Source organism: Theropithecus gelada, chromosome 4 (assembly GCF_003255815.1).
Source record: "Theropithecus gelada isolate Dixy chromosome 4, Tgel_1.0, whole genome shotgun sequence".
NCBI lineage: Eukaryota > Metazoa > Chordata > Mammalia > Primates > Cercopithecidae > Theropithecus > Theropithecus gelada.
Window position 1 is genome coordinate 71,541,605 of NC_037671.1, and position 16,362 is coordinate 71,557,966.

At 34.4% G+C, this 16,362-nt stretch overlaps 1 protein-coding gene across 1 annotated transcript in view; it reads right to left on the reverse strand.

Moving 5' to 3' along the window:
- LOC112622604 (HORMA domain-containing protein 1-like) overlaps positions 1-15,888 on the reverse strand; it is a 163,218-nt gene extending 147,330 nt beyond the window's left edge. Inside the window, 2 exon segments of the mRNA XM_025382346.1 lie at positions 15,190-15,497; positions 15,499-15,888. Coding sequence (XP_025238131.1) covers positions 15,190-15,497; positions 15,499-15,888 — 698 coding nt within the window.
- Positions 15,889-16,362: the final 474 nt, after the last annotated feature.

Below are 16,362 nucleotides of genomic sequence, written 5' to 3' on the forward strand. Positions count from 1 at the left end.
TTGTAGTATAATTTGAAGTCAGGTAGCATGATGCCTCCATATTTGTTCTTTTCGCTTAGGATTGTCTTGGCTATACGGGCTCACTTTTGATTCCACGTGAAATTTAAAGTAGTTTTTTTCTAATTCTGTGAAGAAAGTCAGTGCTAGCTGGATGGGAATAGCATTGAATCTATAAATTACCTTGAGCAGTATAGCCATTTTCACGATATTGATTCTTCCTGTCCATGAGCATGGAATGTTTTTCATTTGTTTGTGTCCTCTCTTATTTCCTTGAGCAATGGTTTGTAGTTCTCCTTGAAGAGGTCCTTCACATCCCTTGTAAGTTGAATCCCTAGGTATTTTATTCTCTTTGAAGCAATTGTGAATGGGAGTTCACTCATGATTTGACTCTCTGTTTGTCTGTTATTGGTGTATAAGAATGCTTGTGATTTTTGCACATTGATTTTGTATCCTGAGACTTTGCTGAAGTTGCTTATTGGCTTAAGGAGTTTTGTGCTGAGAGGATGGGGTTTTCTAAATATACAATCATGTCATCTGCAGACAGAGACAATTTGACTCCCTCTTTTCCTATCTGAATACCCTTTATTTCTTTTCTCTTGCCTAATTTCACTGGTTAGAACTTACAATACTGTGTTGAATAGGAGTGGTGAGAGAAGGCATCCCTGTCTTGGGATTTCAAAGGGAATGCTTCTAGCTTTTGCCCATTCAGTATGATATTGGCTGTGGGTTTGTCATAAATAGCTCTTATTATTTTGAGATATGTTCCATCAATACCTAGTTTATTGAGAGTTTTTAGCATGAAGGGGTGTTGAATTTTATTGAAGACCTTTTCTGCATCTATTGAGATAATCATGTGGTTTTGTCGTTGATTCTGTTCATGTGGATTACATTTATTGATTTGCATGTGTTGAACCAGCTTTGCATTCCAGGGATGAAGCCAACTTGATCATTGTGGATAAGATTTTTTATGTGATGTAACAAACCTGCACGTTATGCACATGTACCCTAGAACTTAAAGTATAATAATAATAATAAAATAAATAAATAAATAAATAAATAAACCAAAAAAAAAGAGAGGAAAAAAAAAATTCCTAAAAAAAAAAAAGATTTTTTATGTGATAGCTAACTACTATTTAAATGGAGATAAAAGACTGCTTGTGATTACCTTATTTTGAAGAATAAGGAAACTGGTATCCAAGTATGCAACTCCATGACTCCTTAACCAACAAAAACCATTTGGAGACATGGACTATAACTCTTCCATAGACTGATACTGATGATAGAACTATATCCCTTTGATTACTTCCTTAGTTTTTCTTTTCCTGATATAACATTCATCATTCTAAGACCTGGTGTGTTTTAGGATGGCTGTCAGTTATGGCCAAGCTCTTGTGTCTATTCTGGTTCTAATCTGTCCCCTTACTCTAATACTTAAGATTCAAGGAAGAATGTGGCTACTCCATTTTTCAGTAGATGCTATTCCAGTTCTCACTTCACCTGGTGTACGGTTCTTTGGATCACTTGCAAGGGGCTTCACCTGCAAGAGGCTTGGTAATTTCGACAAGATTTTCTTACTTGCTGTAATAAGCATGTTGGTATGCTTTGTGGCAATAATTATATAGTTTAATCCTTAATAGTCTGATTTATTACCTAAAATGTGTAAGTATAATGCCCAAAGAGGACTGCCCCAGTCTTTATCTCTTAAACTGTCTACTAGCAACAGTTACTCTGTAACAATCCCTTGAGCTAGTTTTTCTTTGCATTCCAGAGAATTATGTCTTTCTTTTACCCTGTCTGCAGGCCATTCTGATCTGGCAGATAATTAATATATTAAAGAATCTTATTCCCTGTAGTATTTTAAAATCATCACTTCCTAAAAACTCCACAAGCCATTTGTTCAATACTGGAAATGAAGCAGACTGTGTGGTAATTCAAAAGGTGTTTAATTATGTATAAAACAGATCATAGTTGCAAAATGATAAGGAAATTAGAGGCACTATAGTAAAAAACTGCAAGGAAAAACGTAATCAAAAGCACTGCAAGCTAATAACAAATAAATTACAAAAATACTTAGATTGACAGAACTCTTTAAAGAAAATATCAGTCATTATTTCTAAAAGCCAACTGATTACAGTTGATCAAAAGCTTTGACACCAACAAAGGGCAAGGTATGCAGAACAATTCTTTCTCAGAGAGCCTTTTTTAGTGCTTTATGAAGCATAATCTGTCTAATATCTATCTGCAGAAAAGTGGTGAGGCATTTCCTAGACCTTCTTGGATTCGTGCTTTGATGCCTAAAATTTAAACTTCCATGGGTGAGACTGTATGCATATTTTTTCATCTGTTGATTATAGTGATTGTAACTTTAGGACAGCATAATTGTCTTGATTTCTTTTTCAGTTCAATTTTCTGATTGTAATGTTCACTCTATTTTGTTGACTAAACTAGATCAGATTAATTTTCATGGCAAAAGAAGTGGTACAGTGTAGGAGAATATTTTCTTTTTTGTTATGTTATAAAGCACTACGCAACCCAATATCATCTCGTAAAGTTTAGTATTAAAAAGGCACCTCTAATCAGCCTTTCAAAATAACGAATTAATGTGCCTAAAAATATAAAGAATGCTTCCAGTGTGAACATGGCCATGAAAGTCAGCATTTTCCTCTTTTCCTACTGGAAAATATAGAAAAGCAACAAGAATTAAAACAAAAACCTGAAATCTACATTTTTAGTGAAACTAGGAGACAAATATATTCCCAGACTCAAATTACATTTAAGGGAGTCTAAAAAAAAAAAAATCACATTACTACTGGTAGCATATGAGAGGTCTAGTTCTTCCATAACCTTACCAACATTTGGTATGGTCAATGTTTTCAATTTGATTCATTCAAATAGATGTGTAGTTCTATTTTGTTATAATCTTACTTTATATTGTGCTAATGCAGTGATGCTGAACACCTTTCATATCTTTATTTGCCATTTAACTATATTTGTTGATGTATGTATAAAAATATGCTATTTCAGAATTGAGTTGTTTTTCTTAGTATTGTGTATTGTTAATTTAAATTCTGCTAATCTGGTGGTAGGCAGTGGGGGGTAGTACTGTTATCTCATTAAGACTGTAAGTAATATTTCCTTAGTTATAAATGAAGTTAAAAACATTTTAAAGGTTTATTGGCCTTTCTAACACCTTTTTGGGCAAATGCCTATTCATATTATTTTGCCCATTTTTTTCTGTTAAGTTTTCTCTTTTTATTGATTTGTAGGAGTTCATTGTATGTTACGGATATGAGTCTTTGTTAGCAAATACCTTCTCCCACTCTGACTTCTCTTTTAGTAATTTTATAGCACCTTTTGATGAACAAAATTCTTACTTACTTTTTTAAAAAAGCTTTTTTTGTAGAGTCAGGATCTCGCTATGTTATCCAGCCTGGTCTCAAACTCCTGGTTTAAAGGATTCTCCTGCCTCAGCCTCCCGAAGTGCTGAGATTACAGTGTGAGCCAACACACCTGGCCCAAAATTCTTACTTCTAACATAAGCATGTTTATTGATCTTTTCCTTTGTGGTTAGTACTTTTTATGTTTTATTTCAGAAATATTTTTATTCCCAAATATCATGAATATATTTTCCAATGAGGTTTGCGGCAGTGCACGGTGGCTCATGCCTGTTATCCCAGCACTTTGGGAGGCCAAGGCGGGTGGATCACGAAGTCAAGATATTGAGACCATCCCAGCCAACATGGTGAAACCCCGTCTCTACTAAAAATACAAAAATTAGCTGGGTGTGGTGGCAAATGCCTGTAGTCCCAGCTACTCAGGAGGCTAAGGCAGGAGAATCTCTTGAACCCAGGAGGCAGAGGTTGCAGTGAGCCAAGATTGTGCTACTGCACTCCAGCCTGGATGACAGATTGAGACTCTGTCTCATTTAAAAAAAAAAAAAAAAAAAGTCATTTTCCACTGCTCTACACTGCTTAATTCAATGCTCATAAATGCATAACTGTTTCTAGGTGCCCTCTTTTGTCCCATTGGGCAGCCTTAGTTATTCTATATTGTGTTAATGTTACTAAGTCTTGATATCTGGTAAAGATATATGTTAACTTTCATATTTTACAAACTAATATGTAATACGTGTATAAGTTTGCTTTTTATTCCTTCATGCATCTCACATCTTCCATGTAGGGTCATTTTATTCTTATTAGGTAAATCCTTTAGAGTTATATTTTAGTGCAGTTTTGAAGGTGGTGAACACTCTTATTTTTCTGTCTATCTGAAGATGCCTTTATTTTACCTTCACTTTGGGCAATAGCTTCACTTGCTACCTATCTTAAAACTTTGAAGCTAGTATTCTATTGACTCCTAGCATCCTTAGTTGGCATTATGAAGTTGTCAGTCAAACTGCTGTTCTTTTGGAGGCAGTCCATCTTTATTTTTCTGTTGTATTTAGCATGTTCTCTTTGCTTAGGCATTTTGCATTTTTGCTATTGTGCATCTACATGTTTGTATATTTTTTAATTCAAATTTTATTGAGTTAATTATTGATTCAAATGTAGTTATAAGAAATAATACAGGCCGAGCGTGGTGGCTCATGCCTGTAATCCCAGCACTTTGGGAGGCCGAGGCAGGCGGATCACGAGGTCAAGAAATCGAGACCATCCTGGCCAACATGGTGAAACCCCATCTGTACTAAAAATACAAAAATTAGCTGGGGGTGGTGGCGGGTGCCTGTAGTCCCAGCTACTCGGGAGGCTGAGGCAGGAGAATCACTTGAACCCAGGAGATGGAGGTTGCAGTGAACTGAGATCATACCACTGCACTCCAACCTGGCAACAGAGCGACACTCCATCTCAAAAAAAGAAGAAAAGAAAGAAAGAAAGAAAGAAAGAAAGAAAGAAAGAAAGAAAGAAAGAAAGAAAGAAAGAAAGAAAGAAAGAAAGAAAGAAAGAAAGAAAGAAAGGAAGGAAGGAAGGAGAGATATTTTATGTACACTTTCCTATTTTTCTCAATGTTAAAATCTTGTAAAACTACCATATAATGCCATAACCAGCATTTATACAATCTACTAATCTTATTCAGATTTCTCCAGGTTTACTTGTACTTATTTGTGTGCATGCATGTGTGTGTTTAGTTATATACAATTTTATTACATGTGTAAGTTTGTGTGTCCATTACCTAAATCAAGATAAAAAATACTTCCAATACCACAGTATCCTCCATTATGCCCTTTTGTAACCACATCCATCTCCCTACTACAGTCTCCTGGCTCTAAGGGGACAGACTATAAAGACCAATTTCTACTCATATTATTTTAGATCTTCCCATATTAGTTTAGATCTTTAGAACATGTCTGTAAGACATGTTCTGTGTCTTTTAGCACGTCTTTTGCGCTTCTTTTTGTCCCTTCATGCTGCAATCTAAAAAGTTTATTCTAACCTATCTTCCAGCTCACTAATTTTCTTTTTAATCTAGTCTATTGTTAAATCTTCCCATTGAGTTCTTAATTTTCATTATAGTTTTAGGATGAGAAGATTGGTTTAATTGTCTTAAAATCAGTAACACTTTTTAAAATAACTTTCTGTTTCTTTTCCTTTTTTTTTTTTTAATTATTATTAACAGGATCTCCCTCTATTGCCCAAGGCTGGAGTGCAGTGGTGCGATCTCAGCTCACTGCAACCTCTTTTCCAGGATACAAGCGATTGTTGTGCCTCAGCCTCGTGTGTAGTTGGGGCTACAGGCATGCACCACGACCACTGGCTAATTTTTGTATTTTTAGTAGAGATGGGGTTTCACCAGGTTGCCCACCCTAGTCTTGAACTCCTGACCTCAAGCAATCTGCCTGCCTCGGCCTTCCAAAGTGCTGGAATTGCAGGCGTGAGCCACAGCACCCGGCGTAACTTTCTGTTTCTTAAGCTTGTTTTGTTGATGTATATTTTTAACTTGTAAGCATAAGTTGTTTTATAATATGTCTTAATTTCAGTATCTGAAGTTTTATGGATCTCTATTGTGCATTTTCAAGCAAGGGCTTCTTTACTACTGGCTCATGCTTATTCTGAGGCTATAGCTCTTTTCAGACTCTGCAGTTAGGTAGAAACTGATTTTTGAAGTATGTTCCCTTGCATCAGGAGGCTGCCAAAACCACAGTTCAGTTTCACAGTTGTTTCTTTCAATAGATAAACACCCTCTGGGCAAAAGCAAGTTTTAGTTTGGGACACAACTCTCTGAATTTTTAGTTTATCCTAGATTTTGGCCAGGTAATTTTTTATCTTGTTACCTTACTTATGCTTTTTAAGTTGTTATTTCAGGATGTTGTGGGTCCACCATATATTATTTTGTATTATTTTAAAGTTTGAATCTTTAATATGAGTTTAGAAATTACACATGAACACACACCCCCACATCACACACAGGTTGAGGAAGGACTCTCACAAGTGAGAGTAGGAAAATTTGGGAGAATTTTATCAAAGCTATCCATGCCATAATACTCTGTAAAATCAGCCACACAACCATGGAGTCTGTGTTTTGTTATTTACTTTTGAGGCTTAAAAAAAAAGATGCACAGATTGCCGAAACTTCTTGGCACAAATACAACTAAAACACAGAATGCAGCTTGGGGTGAAGGAGAACAGATTTATTTTCCATATTAATCACTTAAGTTCGTTTACTACTGAATGTTTCTAAGGCAGTTGAATTTAAAATACTCTATCAGTTATTTTTTTCTTTAGTTTTAAAACTGTGCTTTCAAATTAGCTAAAAGGAAGGATGATAATGGGTAGCGTTACATTCAGTGTGTCTTAACTAGCGTGCTGAGCTCTGGAAAACTCACTAAATGGAGTCTACGAAGGTAAGATGGTGCAAGCAGAGAGCTCATGCATGGATCTATAATCAATTGAACGCAAACTTCTATAAGGCAGTAACAACTTCAAAAAGCAATAGATTAGTGGATCTGAAATGAGGCCCCTTGGTCAGCAATTATGCCTTAAGCAAAGAGTTATAAATTATAAGCTGCTTGAAGATGGAGCAATTAAGATAGCACTAATAAGGAAAGATAAAGAGACCCCCACAAAGCTGAGGGGAAAAAAACAAGAGCATATATTTGACAAAGATGTTCTTATTTAATACCCTGTAAATAAAACATCAATTTAGGTGGTTAGTAGTGCTGACTGCAAAACAGTAAGATATTTTCGTATCAATAGAATTGTAGTTTAATGAAGACAAAAGATGATTCAGGATATCTATAAGTCACATCAAACACTGTCTGTAAGTAAAAGATTGTCTCTGAATAGACAGCAAATTCTCTCACATCAAGCTGTACTTTAAGATATCTTAACCCTGTAGGTACAGCAATCTCAGAAAGTCAAGAATAGTAAAGATTGGTGAGCTGTCATTATGATGCTGTTTGTCTCTTCTCCCCTTACTAAAAAATGGCTTCTCCTGTACCAAAAAGACATATAAGAAATTACAGATGGGTTGACTTACTCAGAATCAGATCTACTCTGATAGCCTATGGGATATCTTATAGGAAATGAACTAATAAAAGTTTCTCTTGGTTATCACATTTTGAATATGAGTTTTTCCTCCAGCACTTACTGAAGATAGTTTCTTTCACTTATTTTCATTAAATATTGAGTAGATACAAAAATACTTATAAAATATATGTAAAGTACAAAAATAGCAATACAACACTTAAACACACACATGTTTACCTACAACCCAGTTTAAGAAACACAGTATTACTATCACTTTGCAAATCTCATAAATGCTGTTCACCAATCCTATCCCATTTCCTGGCCCTCCCTACCTTTCCAAGTAACTACAATTTCTATATCATTCCTTTGTTACTAAATATGTTTTATAAACAGCTACCAAATATGTTTGTATATGCAAACAATATATCATTTACTTTTGCACGGTTTAGTACTGTATTTAAACGGAATTATCAAATATAGCAAAATCTTCTTGAATTTGGCTTCATTGCTCCTATTATAAGATTCATTCATGTTGTAGGTGGTTATAATTCATTCATTTTACTGCTATTTACTGTTTCATTGTAGGAATACCCAAATTTTATTTATTCAGTCTACTATTGGGTTGTTTCCAGTTTTTTTTGCTGTTAACAGACAGTGCTTCTAAAGACATTCTTACACATATTTTTTGGTATCCGTATGCATGTGATTTGAGGAATATATAGACAAGAGTAGAATTGCTAAATCATAGGATTGATGCATCTTCTGCTCAATTGGAAAACATCAAATGTTTTTGAAGTGATGGTTCAAATTTACATTTCCACGAAGAACACATAGTGGGCAGGTGGTTCTGCATACCAGGCAGAATATGATGTTCTCAGATTTTAGTATTTTTGCCAGTCTGGCAAATAGGAATTAGCTTCTCTTTATAGTCTTAATTTCCATTCCCCTTAATCTTAACGATATTGAATATTTTGTATAGTTTCTGTTTCAAATGAAATGACTCTTCAGATTTTGTTTTCCTTTTATTCTTTTTGGTCCATTCTATTGGATTGTTTGTCTTTTACTTGTAATTTTGTGGTTTCTTTATATATTCTAGACTCTAATGCTTTGTCGGTTATATGCATTACAAACATCTTCTTCTAAATTTAGTTTGACTTTTTATTTACTTTATGAATATTTTGAGCAGAAGTTATTTATTTTAATGTGCTCATTGATATATTTTGGGGGGATCTTCCTTTAAAAGCCTTCTCTGTGCTGTGGGCATAACGATATTCTCCATCATTACAGCAGTTGAAAATTATTTTTATGTTTGGGTTTAGGTCCAATTTTATTTTTCTCCATAATTGTTCCAATACCTTTTCTGTTTTAGTCCCTTAATAATCATCAACATAAAATGTCAACTCATCATCAAGGGAGTTTATGTATGTTTTATTCTGTTTCAGGGAACTCTTCTATTTTGTTGACTGGCTTAATTACTATAGTGTTATGATTATCATTTACAATTTATCTGAATAAGACACCTTTATTCTTTTCAGGGATTTCTGGGCTATTTAGGGCTCTTATCTCTTCAGTATAAATTTTAGTATACAGTATAAATTCCGTTTGTTAAGTTCATCATAAAATAAAAAATAAGCAAACAAAAAACAAAATTTGTCAGAACTTTTACTAGAATTGCACTGAACTCATAGATAAATGGAAAAGACAACTGATATCTTTGTAATATATCTTTCAGTCATAAGCATGGTGTGTCTCTCTGCTTATTTAGGTCTTGGTCTTACTTAATACTTTTCTGTTAAGTTTGATATTTTTTCCCATCAATGTCTGCATATTTTTGGTAATTGATTCTTAACTTTTTAATGTTATGTGAAAGGTTATATTTGTTTGATTCCATTTTGTCTTTGTTGCTAATATATAGAAGTATGGCTAAAGTTTTTTATTAATTCATGTGTCCAGCAGTCTTGATGAATGTACTCAATGATTCTTTAGAGGTTTCTAGATTTTAAAAAATCATACCATCTATGAAAAACATGAGTTTTATTCTTCCCCCCTAAACTTCATAGGTCTTTTATCTTTCCTTGCTGCCCTGACAAATGCCCAACTAGAAGTGGTGACAGCAGGAACTGCTGTTTTTGTCTTATCTTAAAAGGAATGTTTTCCAAGTTTTATCATTAGGTAGTCTCTGGGGTTTTGAACATCTTTAAATAGGGAAGTTTTTTACTTTCAAATCTTAGTTTGGTAAGAGCTTTAACACATACAAAGGTTTAATTTTATCAAATTCTTTATCTGTATCCATTTAGATAATTATAAATTTCTCCTAAATTTGTTAAAGTGGTATATTAACCAAAACTTATTTTCTGTTAAACGACCTTATATTCTCAAATGAACACATATTTGCCAGAACGTTTATTACTTTTAAGCAATACTGATCTTTTCTTTAAGATGTTAACATCTGTGTTCACAAGTTAGTTTGGACAGTAACTTTTTTTATATATTGTCCTCGTAAGTTTCAGAACCAAGGTAATGAAAGCCTCCTAAGATGAGCTAGGAATAGCTCATTATTATTTCCTCTATTTTTTTTAACCATCACAATATTAAATGGTCTTCAAAACCAAGTTTCTTGAGATTTCTTTTTTTCTTTATTTCTTCTAAAAAAATATGGGATATATGTGCAGAATGTGGAGATTTGTTACATAGTTGTACGTGTGCCATGGTGGTTAGCTGCACCTATTGACCTGTCCTCTAAGTTCCGCCCCCCTCTCACCCCACACACTACATTGTGGGTTGTTCCCCTCTCTGTGTCCATGTGTTCTCAGTTTTCACCTCCCACTTATGAGTGAAAACACGAGGTGTTTGGTTTCCTGTTGCCATGTTAGTTTGCTGATATTTCCTCTATCTTTATAGTTTAGGATAGTTTGTGTAGGATTGGAATTAATTCATGTTTGCTGGTCTTTATGAATAAAATAGTAGAAGTTTTTTTGGAAGAGTATATGAGAAAGAAGACTTTCAACTACTGATTTAATTTTTTTAATAGTGACAACTCAATTTGGGCTTACCCCGGTACCCATTTCTGCTTGTTAGTTTGATTTATATTATTATAGAAGTTTGCCCATTGTACCTAATACTTTAAATGTATTGGTATAATATTTAAACAATAACTTAAATTACACAGACTGCCTAGTTATATTCCCCACCCCCTTCACTGCTAATAGTATTTTTCACTCTTTTCTCCTTTGCACAGTCTGTTTGTGAATTTTGACATTCATTTCCAATAATTTTTGGCGTTGTTTCTTCTCTCTGTTTCTTTTCATTTGATTTTCTATCTTCCATTTTTCTATTTTCTTTCATTTGATTTTTCTATTTTATATGTCTATTTTCCTTTCATTTTCTATTTTGGGGGATTTTCTATTTTGGGGGATGAACTCAGGGTTTTTTCTGTTAGTAATTTCTTAAACTCATTCATTATGAGGCTTTTAAAATTTTCTAATGTAATAATTTGAAACTTTCTGCTTTTTTCTAATAACCGCTTTAGCGTTATCACATAAGTTTGATGTGCAGCATTTGTATTATCATTCAGTTTCTAGTGCTTCCTAAGTTTTGCTATAATTTCTTCTTTGACCTGTGTGTTTTTTAGAAATATTTAACTTCTAAAAGTGTGAATTTTCCCTAATCTTTTTGTTTATTACTTCTGACTTAATTATACTGTGGTCATGGAATTTGTTCTGCCTGACTCCAGTCATTTGAAATTTGACGAATCCTGTTTTATGGCACAATATGTGGTTAATTTTGTAAAAGTTCTAAGTGTCCTTGAATGGAAGGGGTATTTTGCAGTTACTTCATTAGGTTAAACTTGTTAATTGTGTTAATCAAATATTCTGTGCTCTCACTGACTTTACATGTCTAATCTCGCAATTACTAGACGAATGTGTTAAAATCTCCCAGTCTTATCATGTATTTGTCTTTTCATCCTTTTTGTTTCATACATGCGAACATACATAAAAGACTGTGTTTTTAAGTAGATGTATACAAATCAGAAATCTTTAGTCTCACCAGTAAATTGAAACTTTTCTCCACTTTGCAATTACTCTTTCATCTCTATAAATATTTTTGACCCTAAAATATATTTTGTCTGTATTTACATAATTGTATAGTTATACCATTCTTTTTCTTACTTAATTTTTTTTTTTTTTTTTTTGATTCAGGGTCTCACTCTGTTGCCCAGGCTGTGGTGCAGTGGTGCGATCTTGGCTCACTGCAACCTCTACCTCCTTGGTTCAAGCAATTCTCGTGCCTCAGACTCCTGTGTAAGTGAATTACAGGCACGCACCATCATGCCTGGCTAATTTTTGTTATTTTTAGTAGAGAGAAGGTTTTGCCATGTTGACCAGGTTGGCCTTGAACTTTTAGCTTCAAGTAATCTGCCTGCATTGGGATTACAAGTGTGAGCCACCACTCCTGGCCTCAACTTATATTTTAGATATACAAGGTATATGTGCAGGTTTGTTACATGGGTATATTGCATGATGGTAAGGTTTGGGGTATGGATCCCATCACCCAGATAGTGAGCATGACACCTAATAGGTAGTTTTTAAAGCCATGCCCCTTTCCATCCTCTTCCCTCTAGTAGACCCAGGTGTCTGTTGTTCCCAAGTTTATGTCCATGTGCGCTCAGTGTTCAGCTCCCACTTATAAGTGAGAATATGTGGCATGTGGTTTTCTGCTCCTTAGTTAATTCACTTAGGATTATGGCCTCCAGCTATTCCATGTTGCTACAAAGGACATGATTTTATTCCTTTTCATGGCTGCATAGTACTCTATAGTGTATAAGTATCACATTTTAAAAATCCAATTCATTATTGATGGGCACACAAGTTGACATTGACCTTGGCAAATAATTTTTGGCTAAGTCTCCAAAAGCAATTACAGCAAAAGCAAAAATTGACAAGTAGAACTTAATTAAACTAAAGAGCTTCTGCACAGCAAAAGAAACTATCAACAGAGTACACTAAATATATTTGCAAACTATGCATTCAACAAAGGTCTAATGTCCAGAATCTGTAATGAACTTAAACAAATCAACAACCAAGAAAAATGTTAAAAAAATAGGCAAAGGACATGAAACAGACACTTCTCAAAAGAAGCCATTTATTTTTTGACTCACATTTTCCCAGCTTTGCTCCAGTTGTCCATGTTCAAATTGCTTCCTGAAGGTTTAGGTAGGTCTTTCATTTTTTTTTTTTTTTTTTTTTGTGGCGGAGTCTCGCTCTGTCGCCCAGGCTGGAGTGCAGTGGCCAGATCTCAGCTCACTGCAAGCTCCGCCTCCTGGGTTTACGCCATTCTCCTGCCTCAGCCTCCCGAGTAGCTGGGACTACAGGCGCCCGCCACCTCGCCCGGCTAGTTTTTTGTATTTTTTTAGTAGAGACAGGGTTTCACCGTGTTAGCCAGGATAGTCTCGATCTCCTGACCTCGTGATCCACCCGCCTCGGCCTCCCAAAGTGCTGGGATTACAGGCTTGAGCCACCGCGCCCGGCCTGGTCTTTCATTTTTTAATCAAGATCAAAAATTCTTGTCTTTTAGTGGATCATTTTAACTGCATCGTTAATTATATTTTTATATTCCTGTAGGTAAAATTAGCATATGTAATAGTAATAATACAAAAATGCAGATTAATTTCCCCAAATATCAATAAAACATTCTTACATTCATATAACAAGCCACCAAAGACTTCTGCATTATGTAAAGCAATTATATCACAACTTTTGAAATGATTTAATGGCTTTGCTTTATGGGCTGTATATTGACTCTGTTGTGTCTAGCATATTTTGTAATGGATGCAAATTTCCTTGACTTTCTATGCTCAATAATAAATGTGTATTGTTATGTAACCAAACAAAGATATCATATGTTTAATATAGTAGGGATACTATTTAAATTGAATCTAGGTGTTAGCACCTTCAGATAATGGACAGATAGAAAGAAGCTAAACCCGAGGAAAATCACATTAGTTAGAAACAAGACATTATCCGAATAAGAGCTGAGATATTCAGCAAGAACTATAAAACCTCCTTCCTGAACATATACACAACTTGACATTTTTGCTGATGCAATAATGTATATATCGTAGTTTTCGTTTCAGATATTAGATCACTACAAAAGTAATTGTAGTTTTTGCTACTGAAAGTAATGGCAGAAACTGAAATTACTTTTGCATCAACCTAATAGTAAATTTTTAATAAAATATTTGCAAGTCACTACGGCAAATATTTAAATATTGAGAGTTGAGAGGAGAGAGGCACTTATTTGGATTTATTTCTACTATCCTATTATTGTGCTGTTTGTCCCTCTTTATCTGTTTCTTTTTCTAATTTGTTGTTTTGAGTTGTCTAATTAAATATTGAATAGATATTTTTCTTATTCATGTTTTCCTCCACAGATTTGAAAGTTAAATATTCCATTTCTATGTTTTCTTGGTTACCTTAACATTTTCAGCATGTATACTTAAATTATAAAAATCTGAACGTACTCCTTTAAATAATGATTCTATTAAATGTTTAAGTCTGATCACTCCTTCCTAACTTATATGTAATTATTGAATACCATAGCTTACCTTGTTTTAAACCCCCCAAAAAGTATTGTTTTAGGAATTCAGTGTTGTTTATATTTACCCATGTATTTACCACTTTCTTTGTTCTTTAATCCTTTTTGTATTTTCCATGTGGAATTGGTTTCATTTTCCTTGAATATATCTTTTGAATTTTTTAAGAGAGTGTCTTTTGGTTGTGAAATTTCTCACCTTTTCCTTACCTGACAATACCATTATTTTTCATTCTTCAAAATTTTCTTTGCTAAGTATATAATCCTATACTGACAGGCATTTTCTGTCATTATATCGAAAATACTCCACTGTTTCCTGGCTTCCATTATTGTTGCTGAGAAATCAATTGTCAATCAAAATATAGTTCCTTTTTCCCTGGTAAATTTTTTCCCAATACATAATAGAAGTATATAATTTTAGGGTACCTGTGATATTTCGATACATGTATAAAATGTGTAATCACTGAGACAACTGGGACATCCATAACCCCCCAAATTCTCCCTTTCTTTATGTTGGGAACATTCCATTTCCTCTCTGTCAGTAGTTTTCAACTATATGAAAAATTATTGTTAACTGTAATCATCCTACTGTACTTTTGAATGCTAGATCTTATTTATTCTATCTTTAACTGTATTTTGATACCCATTTAGCAGTGTTTCTTCTTCTCCCCTGCCTCTCTCCTATCCTTCTCAGCCTCTGGTAACTACCAATCAACTTTACCTCCACAAGATCCACTTTTTTAGCTTCCACGTAACTGATAACACGCAGTATATGTCTTTCTGTGCCTGCTTATTTCATGTAATGTAATGACCTCTACCATTTATGTTGCTGCAATGACAAGATTTCACGATTTCTGAGGCTGAATAATATTCCACCATTTATATGTACCACATTTTCTTTGTCATTAAATTTTTAATTGATATTGATACAGGAGATAGAAAGAAATTATTTAGGCAGATAGTGAGGGTAAAAGAGTCCTCAGCAGAACTTCCCTTCTAACAAAAAGCAGCTCAATAAATCACTATTATTTTTTCTTTTTTTTTTTTTTGAGACAGAGTTTCGCTCTTGTTGCCCAGGCTGGAGATTGGCGCGCAATCCCCCAGGCCCAGCTAATTTTGTATTTTTAGTAGAGACGGAGTTTTTCCAGTGGTCACTTTTACTTTGAAGGTGTGAAAAGGTATTGAGACTTCACACACATTTAAATACCTAGGCTTCCCTTCAAATATAACTCCTTCACAATCACCATCCTTAAAACCGAGAGGCTGGTAATCTAGGGGTGTAAGTTCATCATAATAAAAAGGTTTCATGGTCAAACAAACATCATTAGGTAAAGGCCCCAGATTTTGCATTAGGATATCAATCTTGCGAATAAGGAGAATGTTTGCTTTCTTGGTATCAGTACATGACATGCTAGATTTGTTGCTTTGGTTTTTACTTACGAAGTAAGTCCATGAGTGGTCCATTGTTGGCATATTTGAATTTGAAATGGTAACATTCTGAAATTGTCTGAGGATCTTCTGGGTTTGTGTATATAGCTAGAACAGCCATCCTAAAGTATTTTTTCTGTAAAGCATCATAATGTCCTAGCATCTATTTCACTAACTGTGTAGATCCTGGGCAATTTTTATCTTCTCTCAGTATTTTGACCAAAAGATCATCTAGATATCTGGTTCTATAAGAACATTCTGGAAATATTCCTCTCAAATATGTGATACAGGATACTGAAACTGCTAGGAGCCTCTTCACTAACACCAAACACTGGTGTTCAGGTGATATCTTATTGGGAAATACCAGTGCAGTCATGGAAGTCCTCTGCAACTGGGTAGTGGCCATCTTCTTTTGATAAAATATTTTCTTTAATTCAGAATTATGTCTGAGGGGCAGGCCCCGGAAAATTCCCACTCTTAATCTCACTCTTTGTGTGTGTGTCCACATCTTTGATCTCCGTGGTCATGAGACAACAAACCTCGGGTGTTACTCCAGACAATGAAGCCACTTCAATGTATTTTGAGGGTACACGTAATAGTTGGTATACAAGGTGTAATGATCAAATCAGGGTAACTGGGATATCCATCACCTCAAACATTTATCTTTTCTTTGTACCACATTTTCTGTATCCCTTCATCCATTGATGGACACTTAGGTTAATTCCAATATTTCAATTATTTATTTTTAATTTTTGTGGGTACGTACTAGGTGTATATATTTATTGGGTACATAAGATGTTTTGATACAGGAATGCAATGCATAATAATCACATCATGGAAAATGGGATATCTGTCCTCTCAAGGATTCCTTCGTGTTACC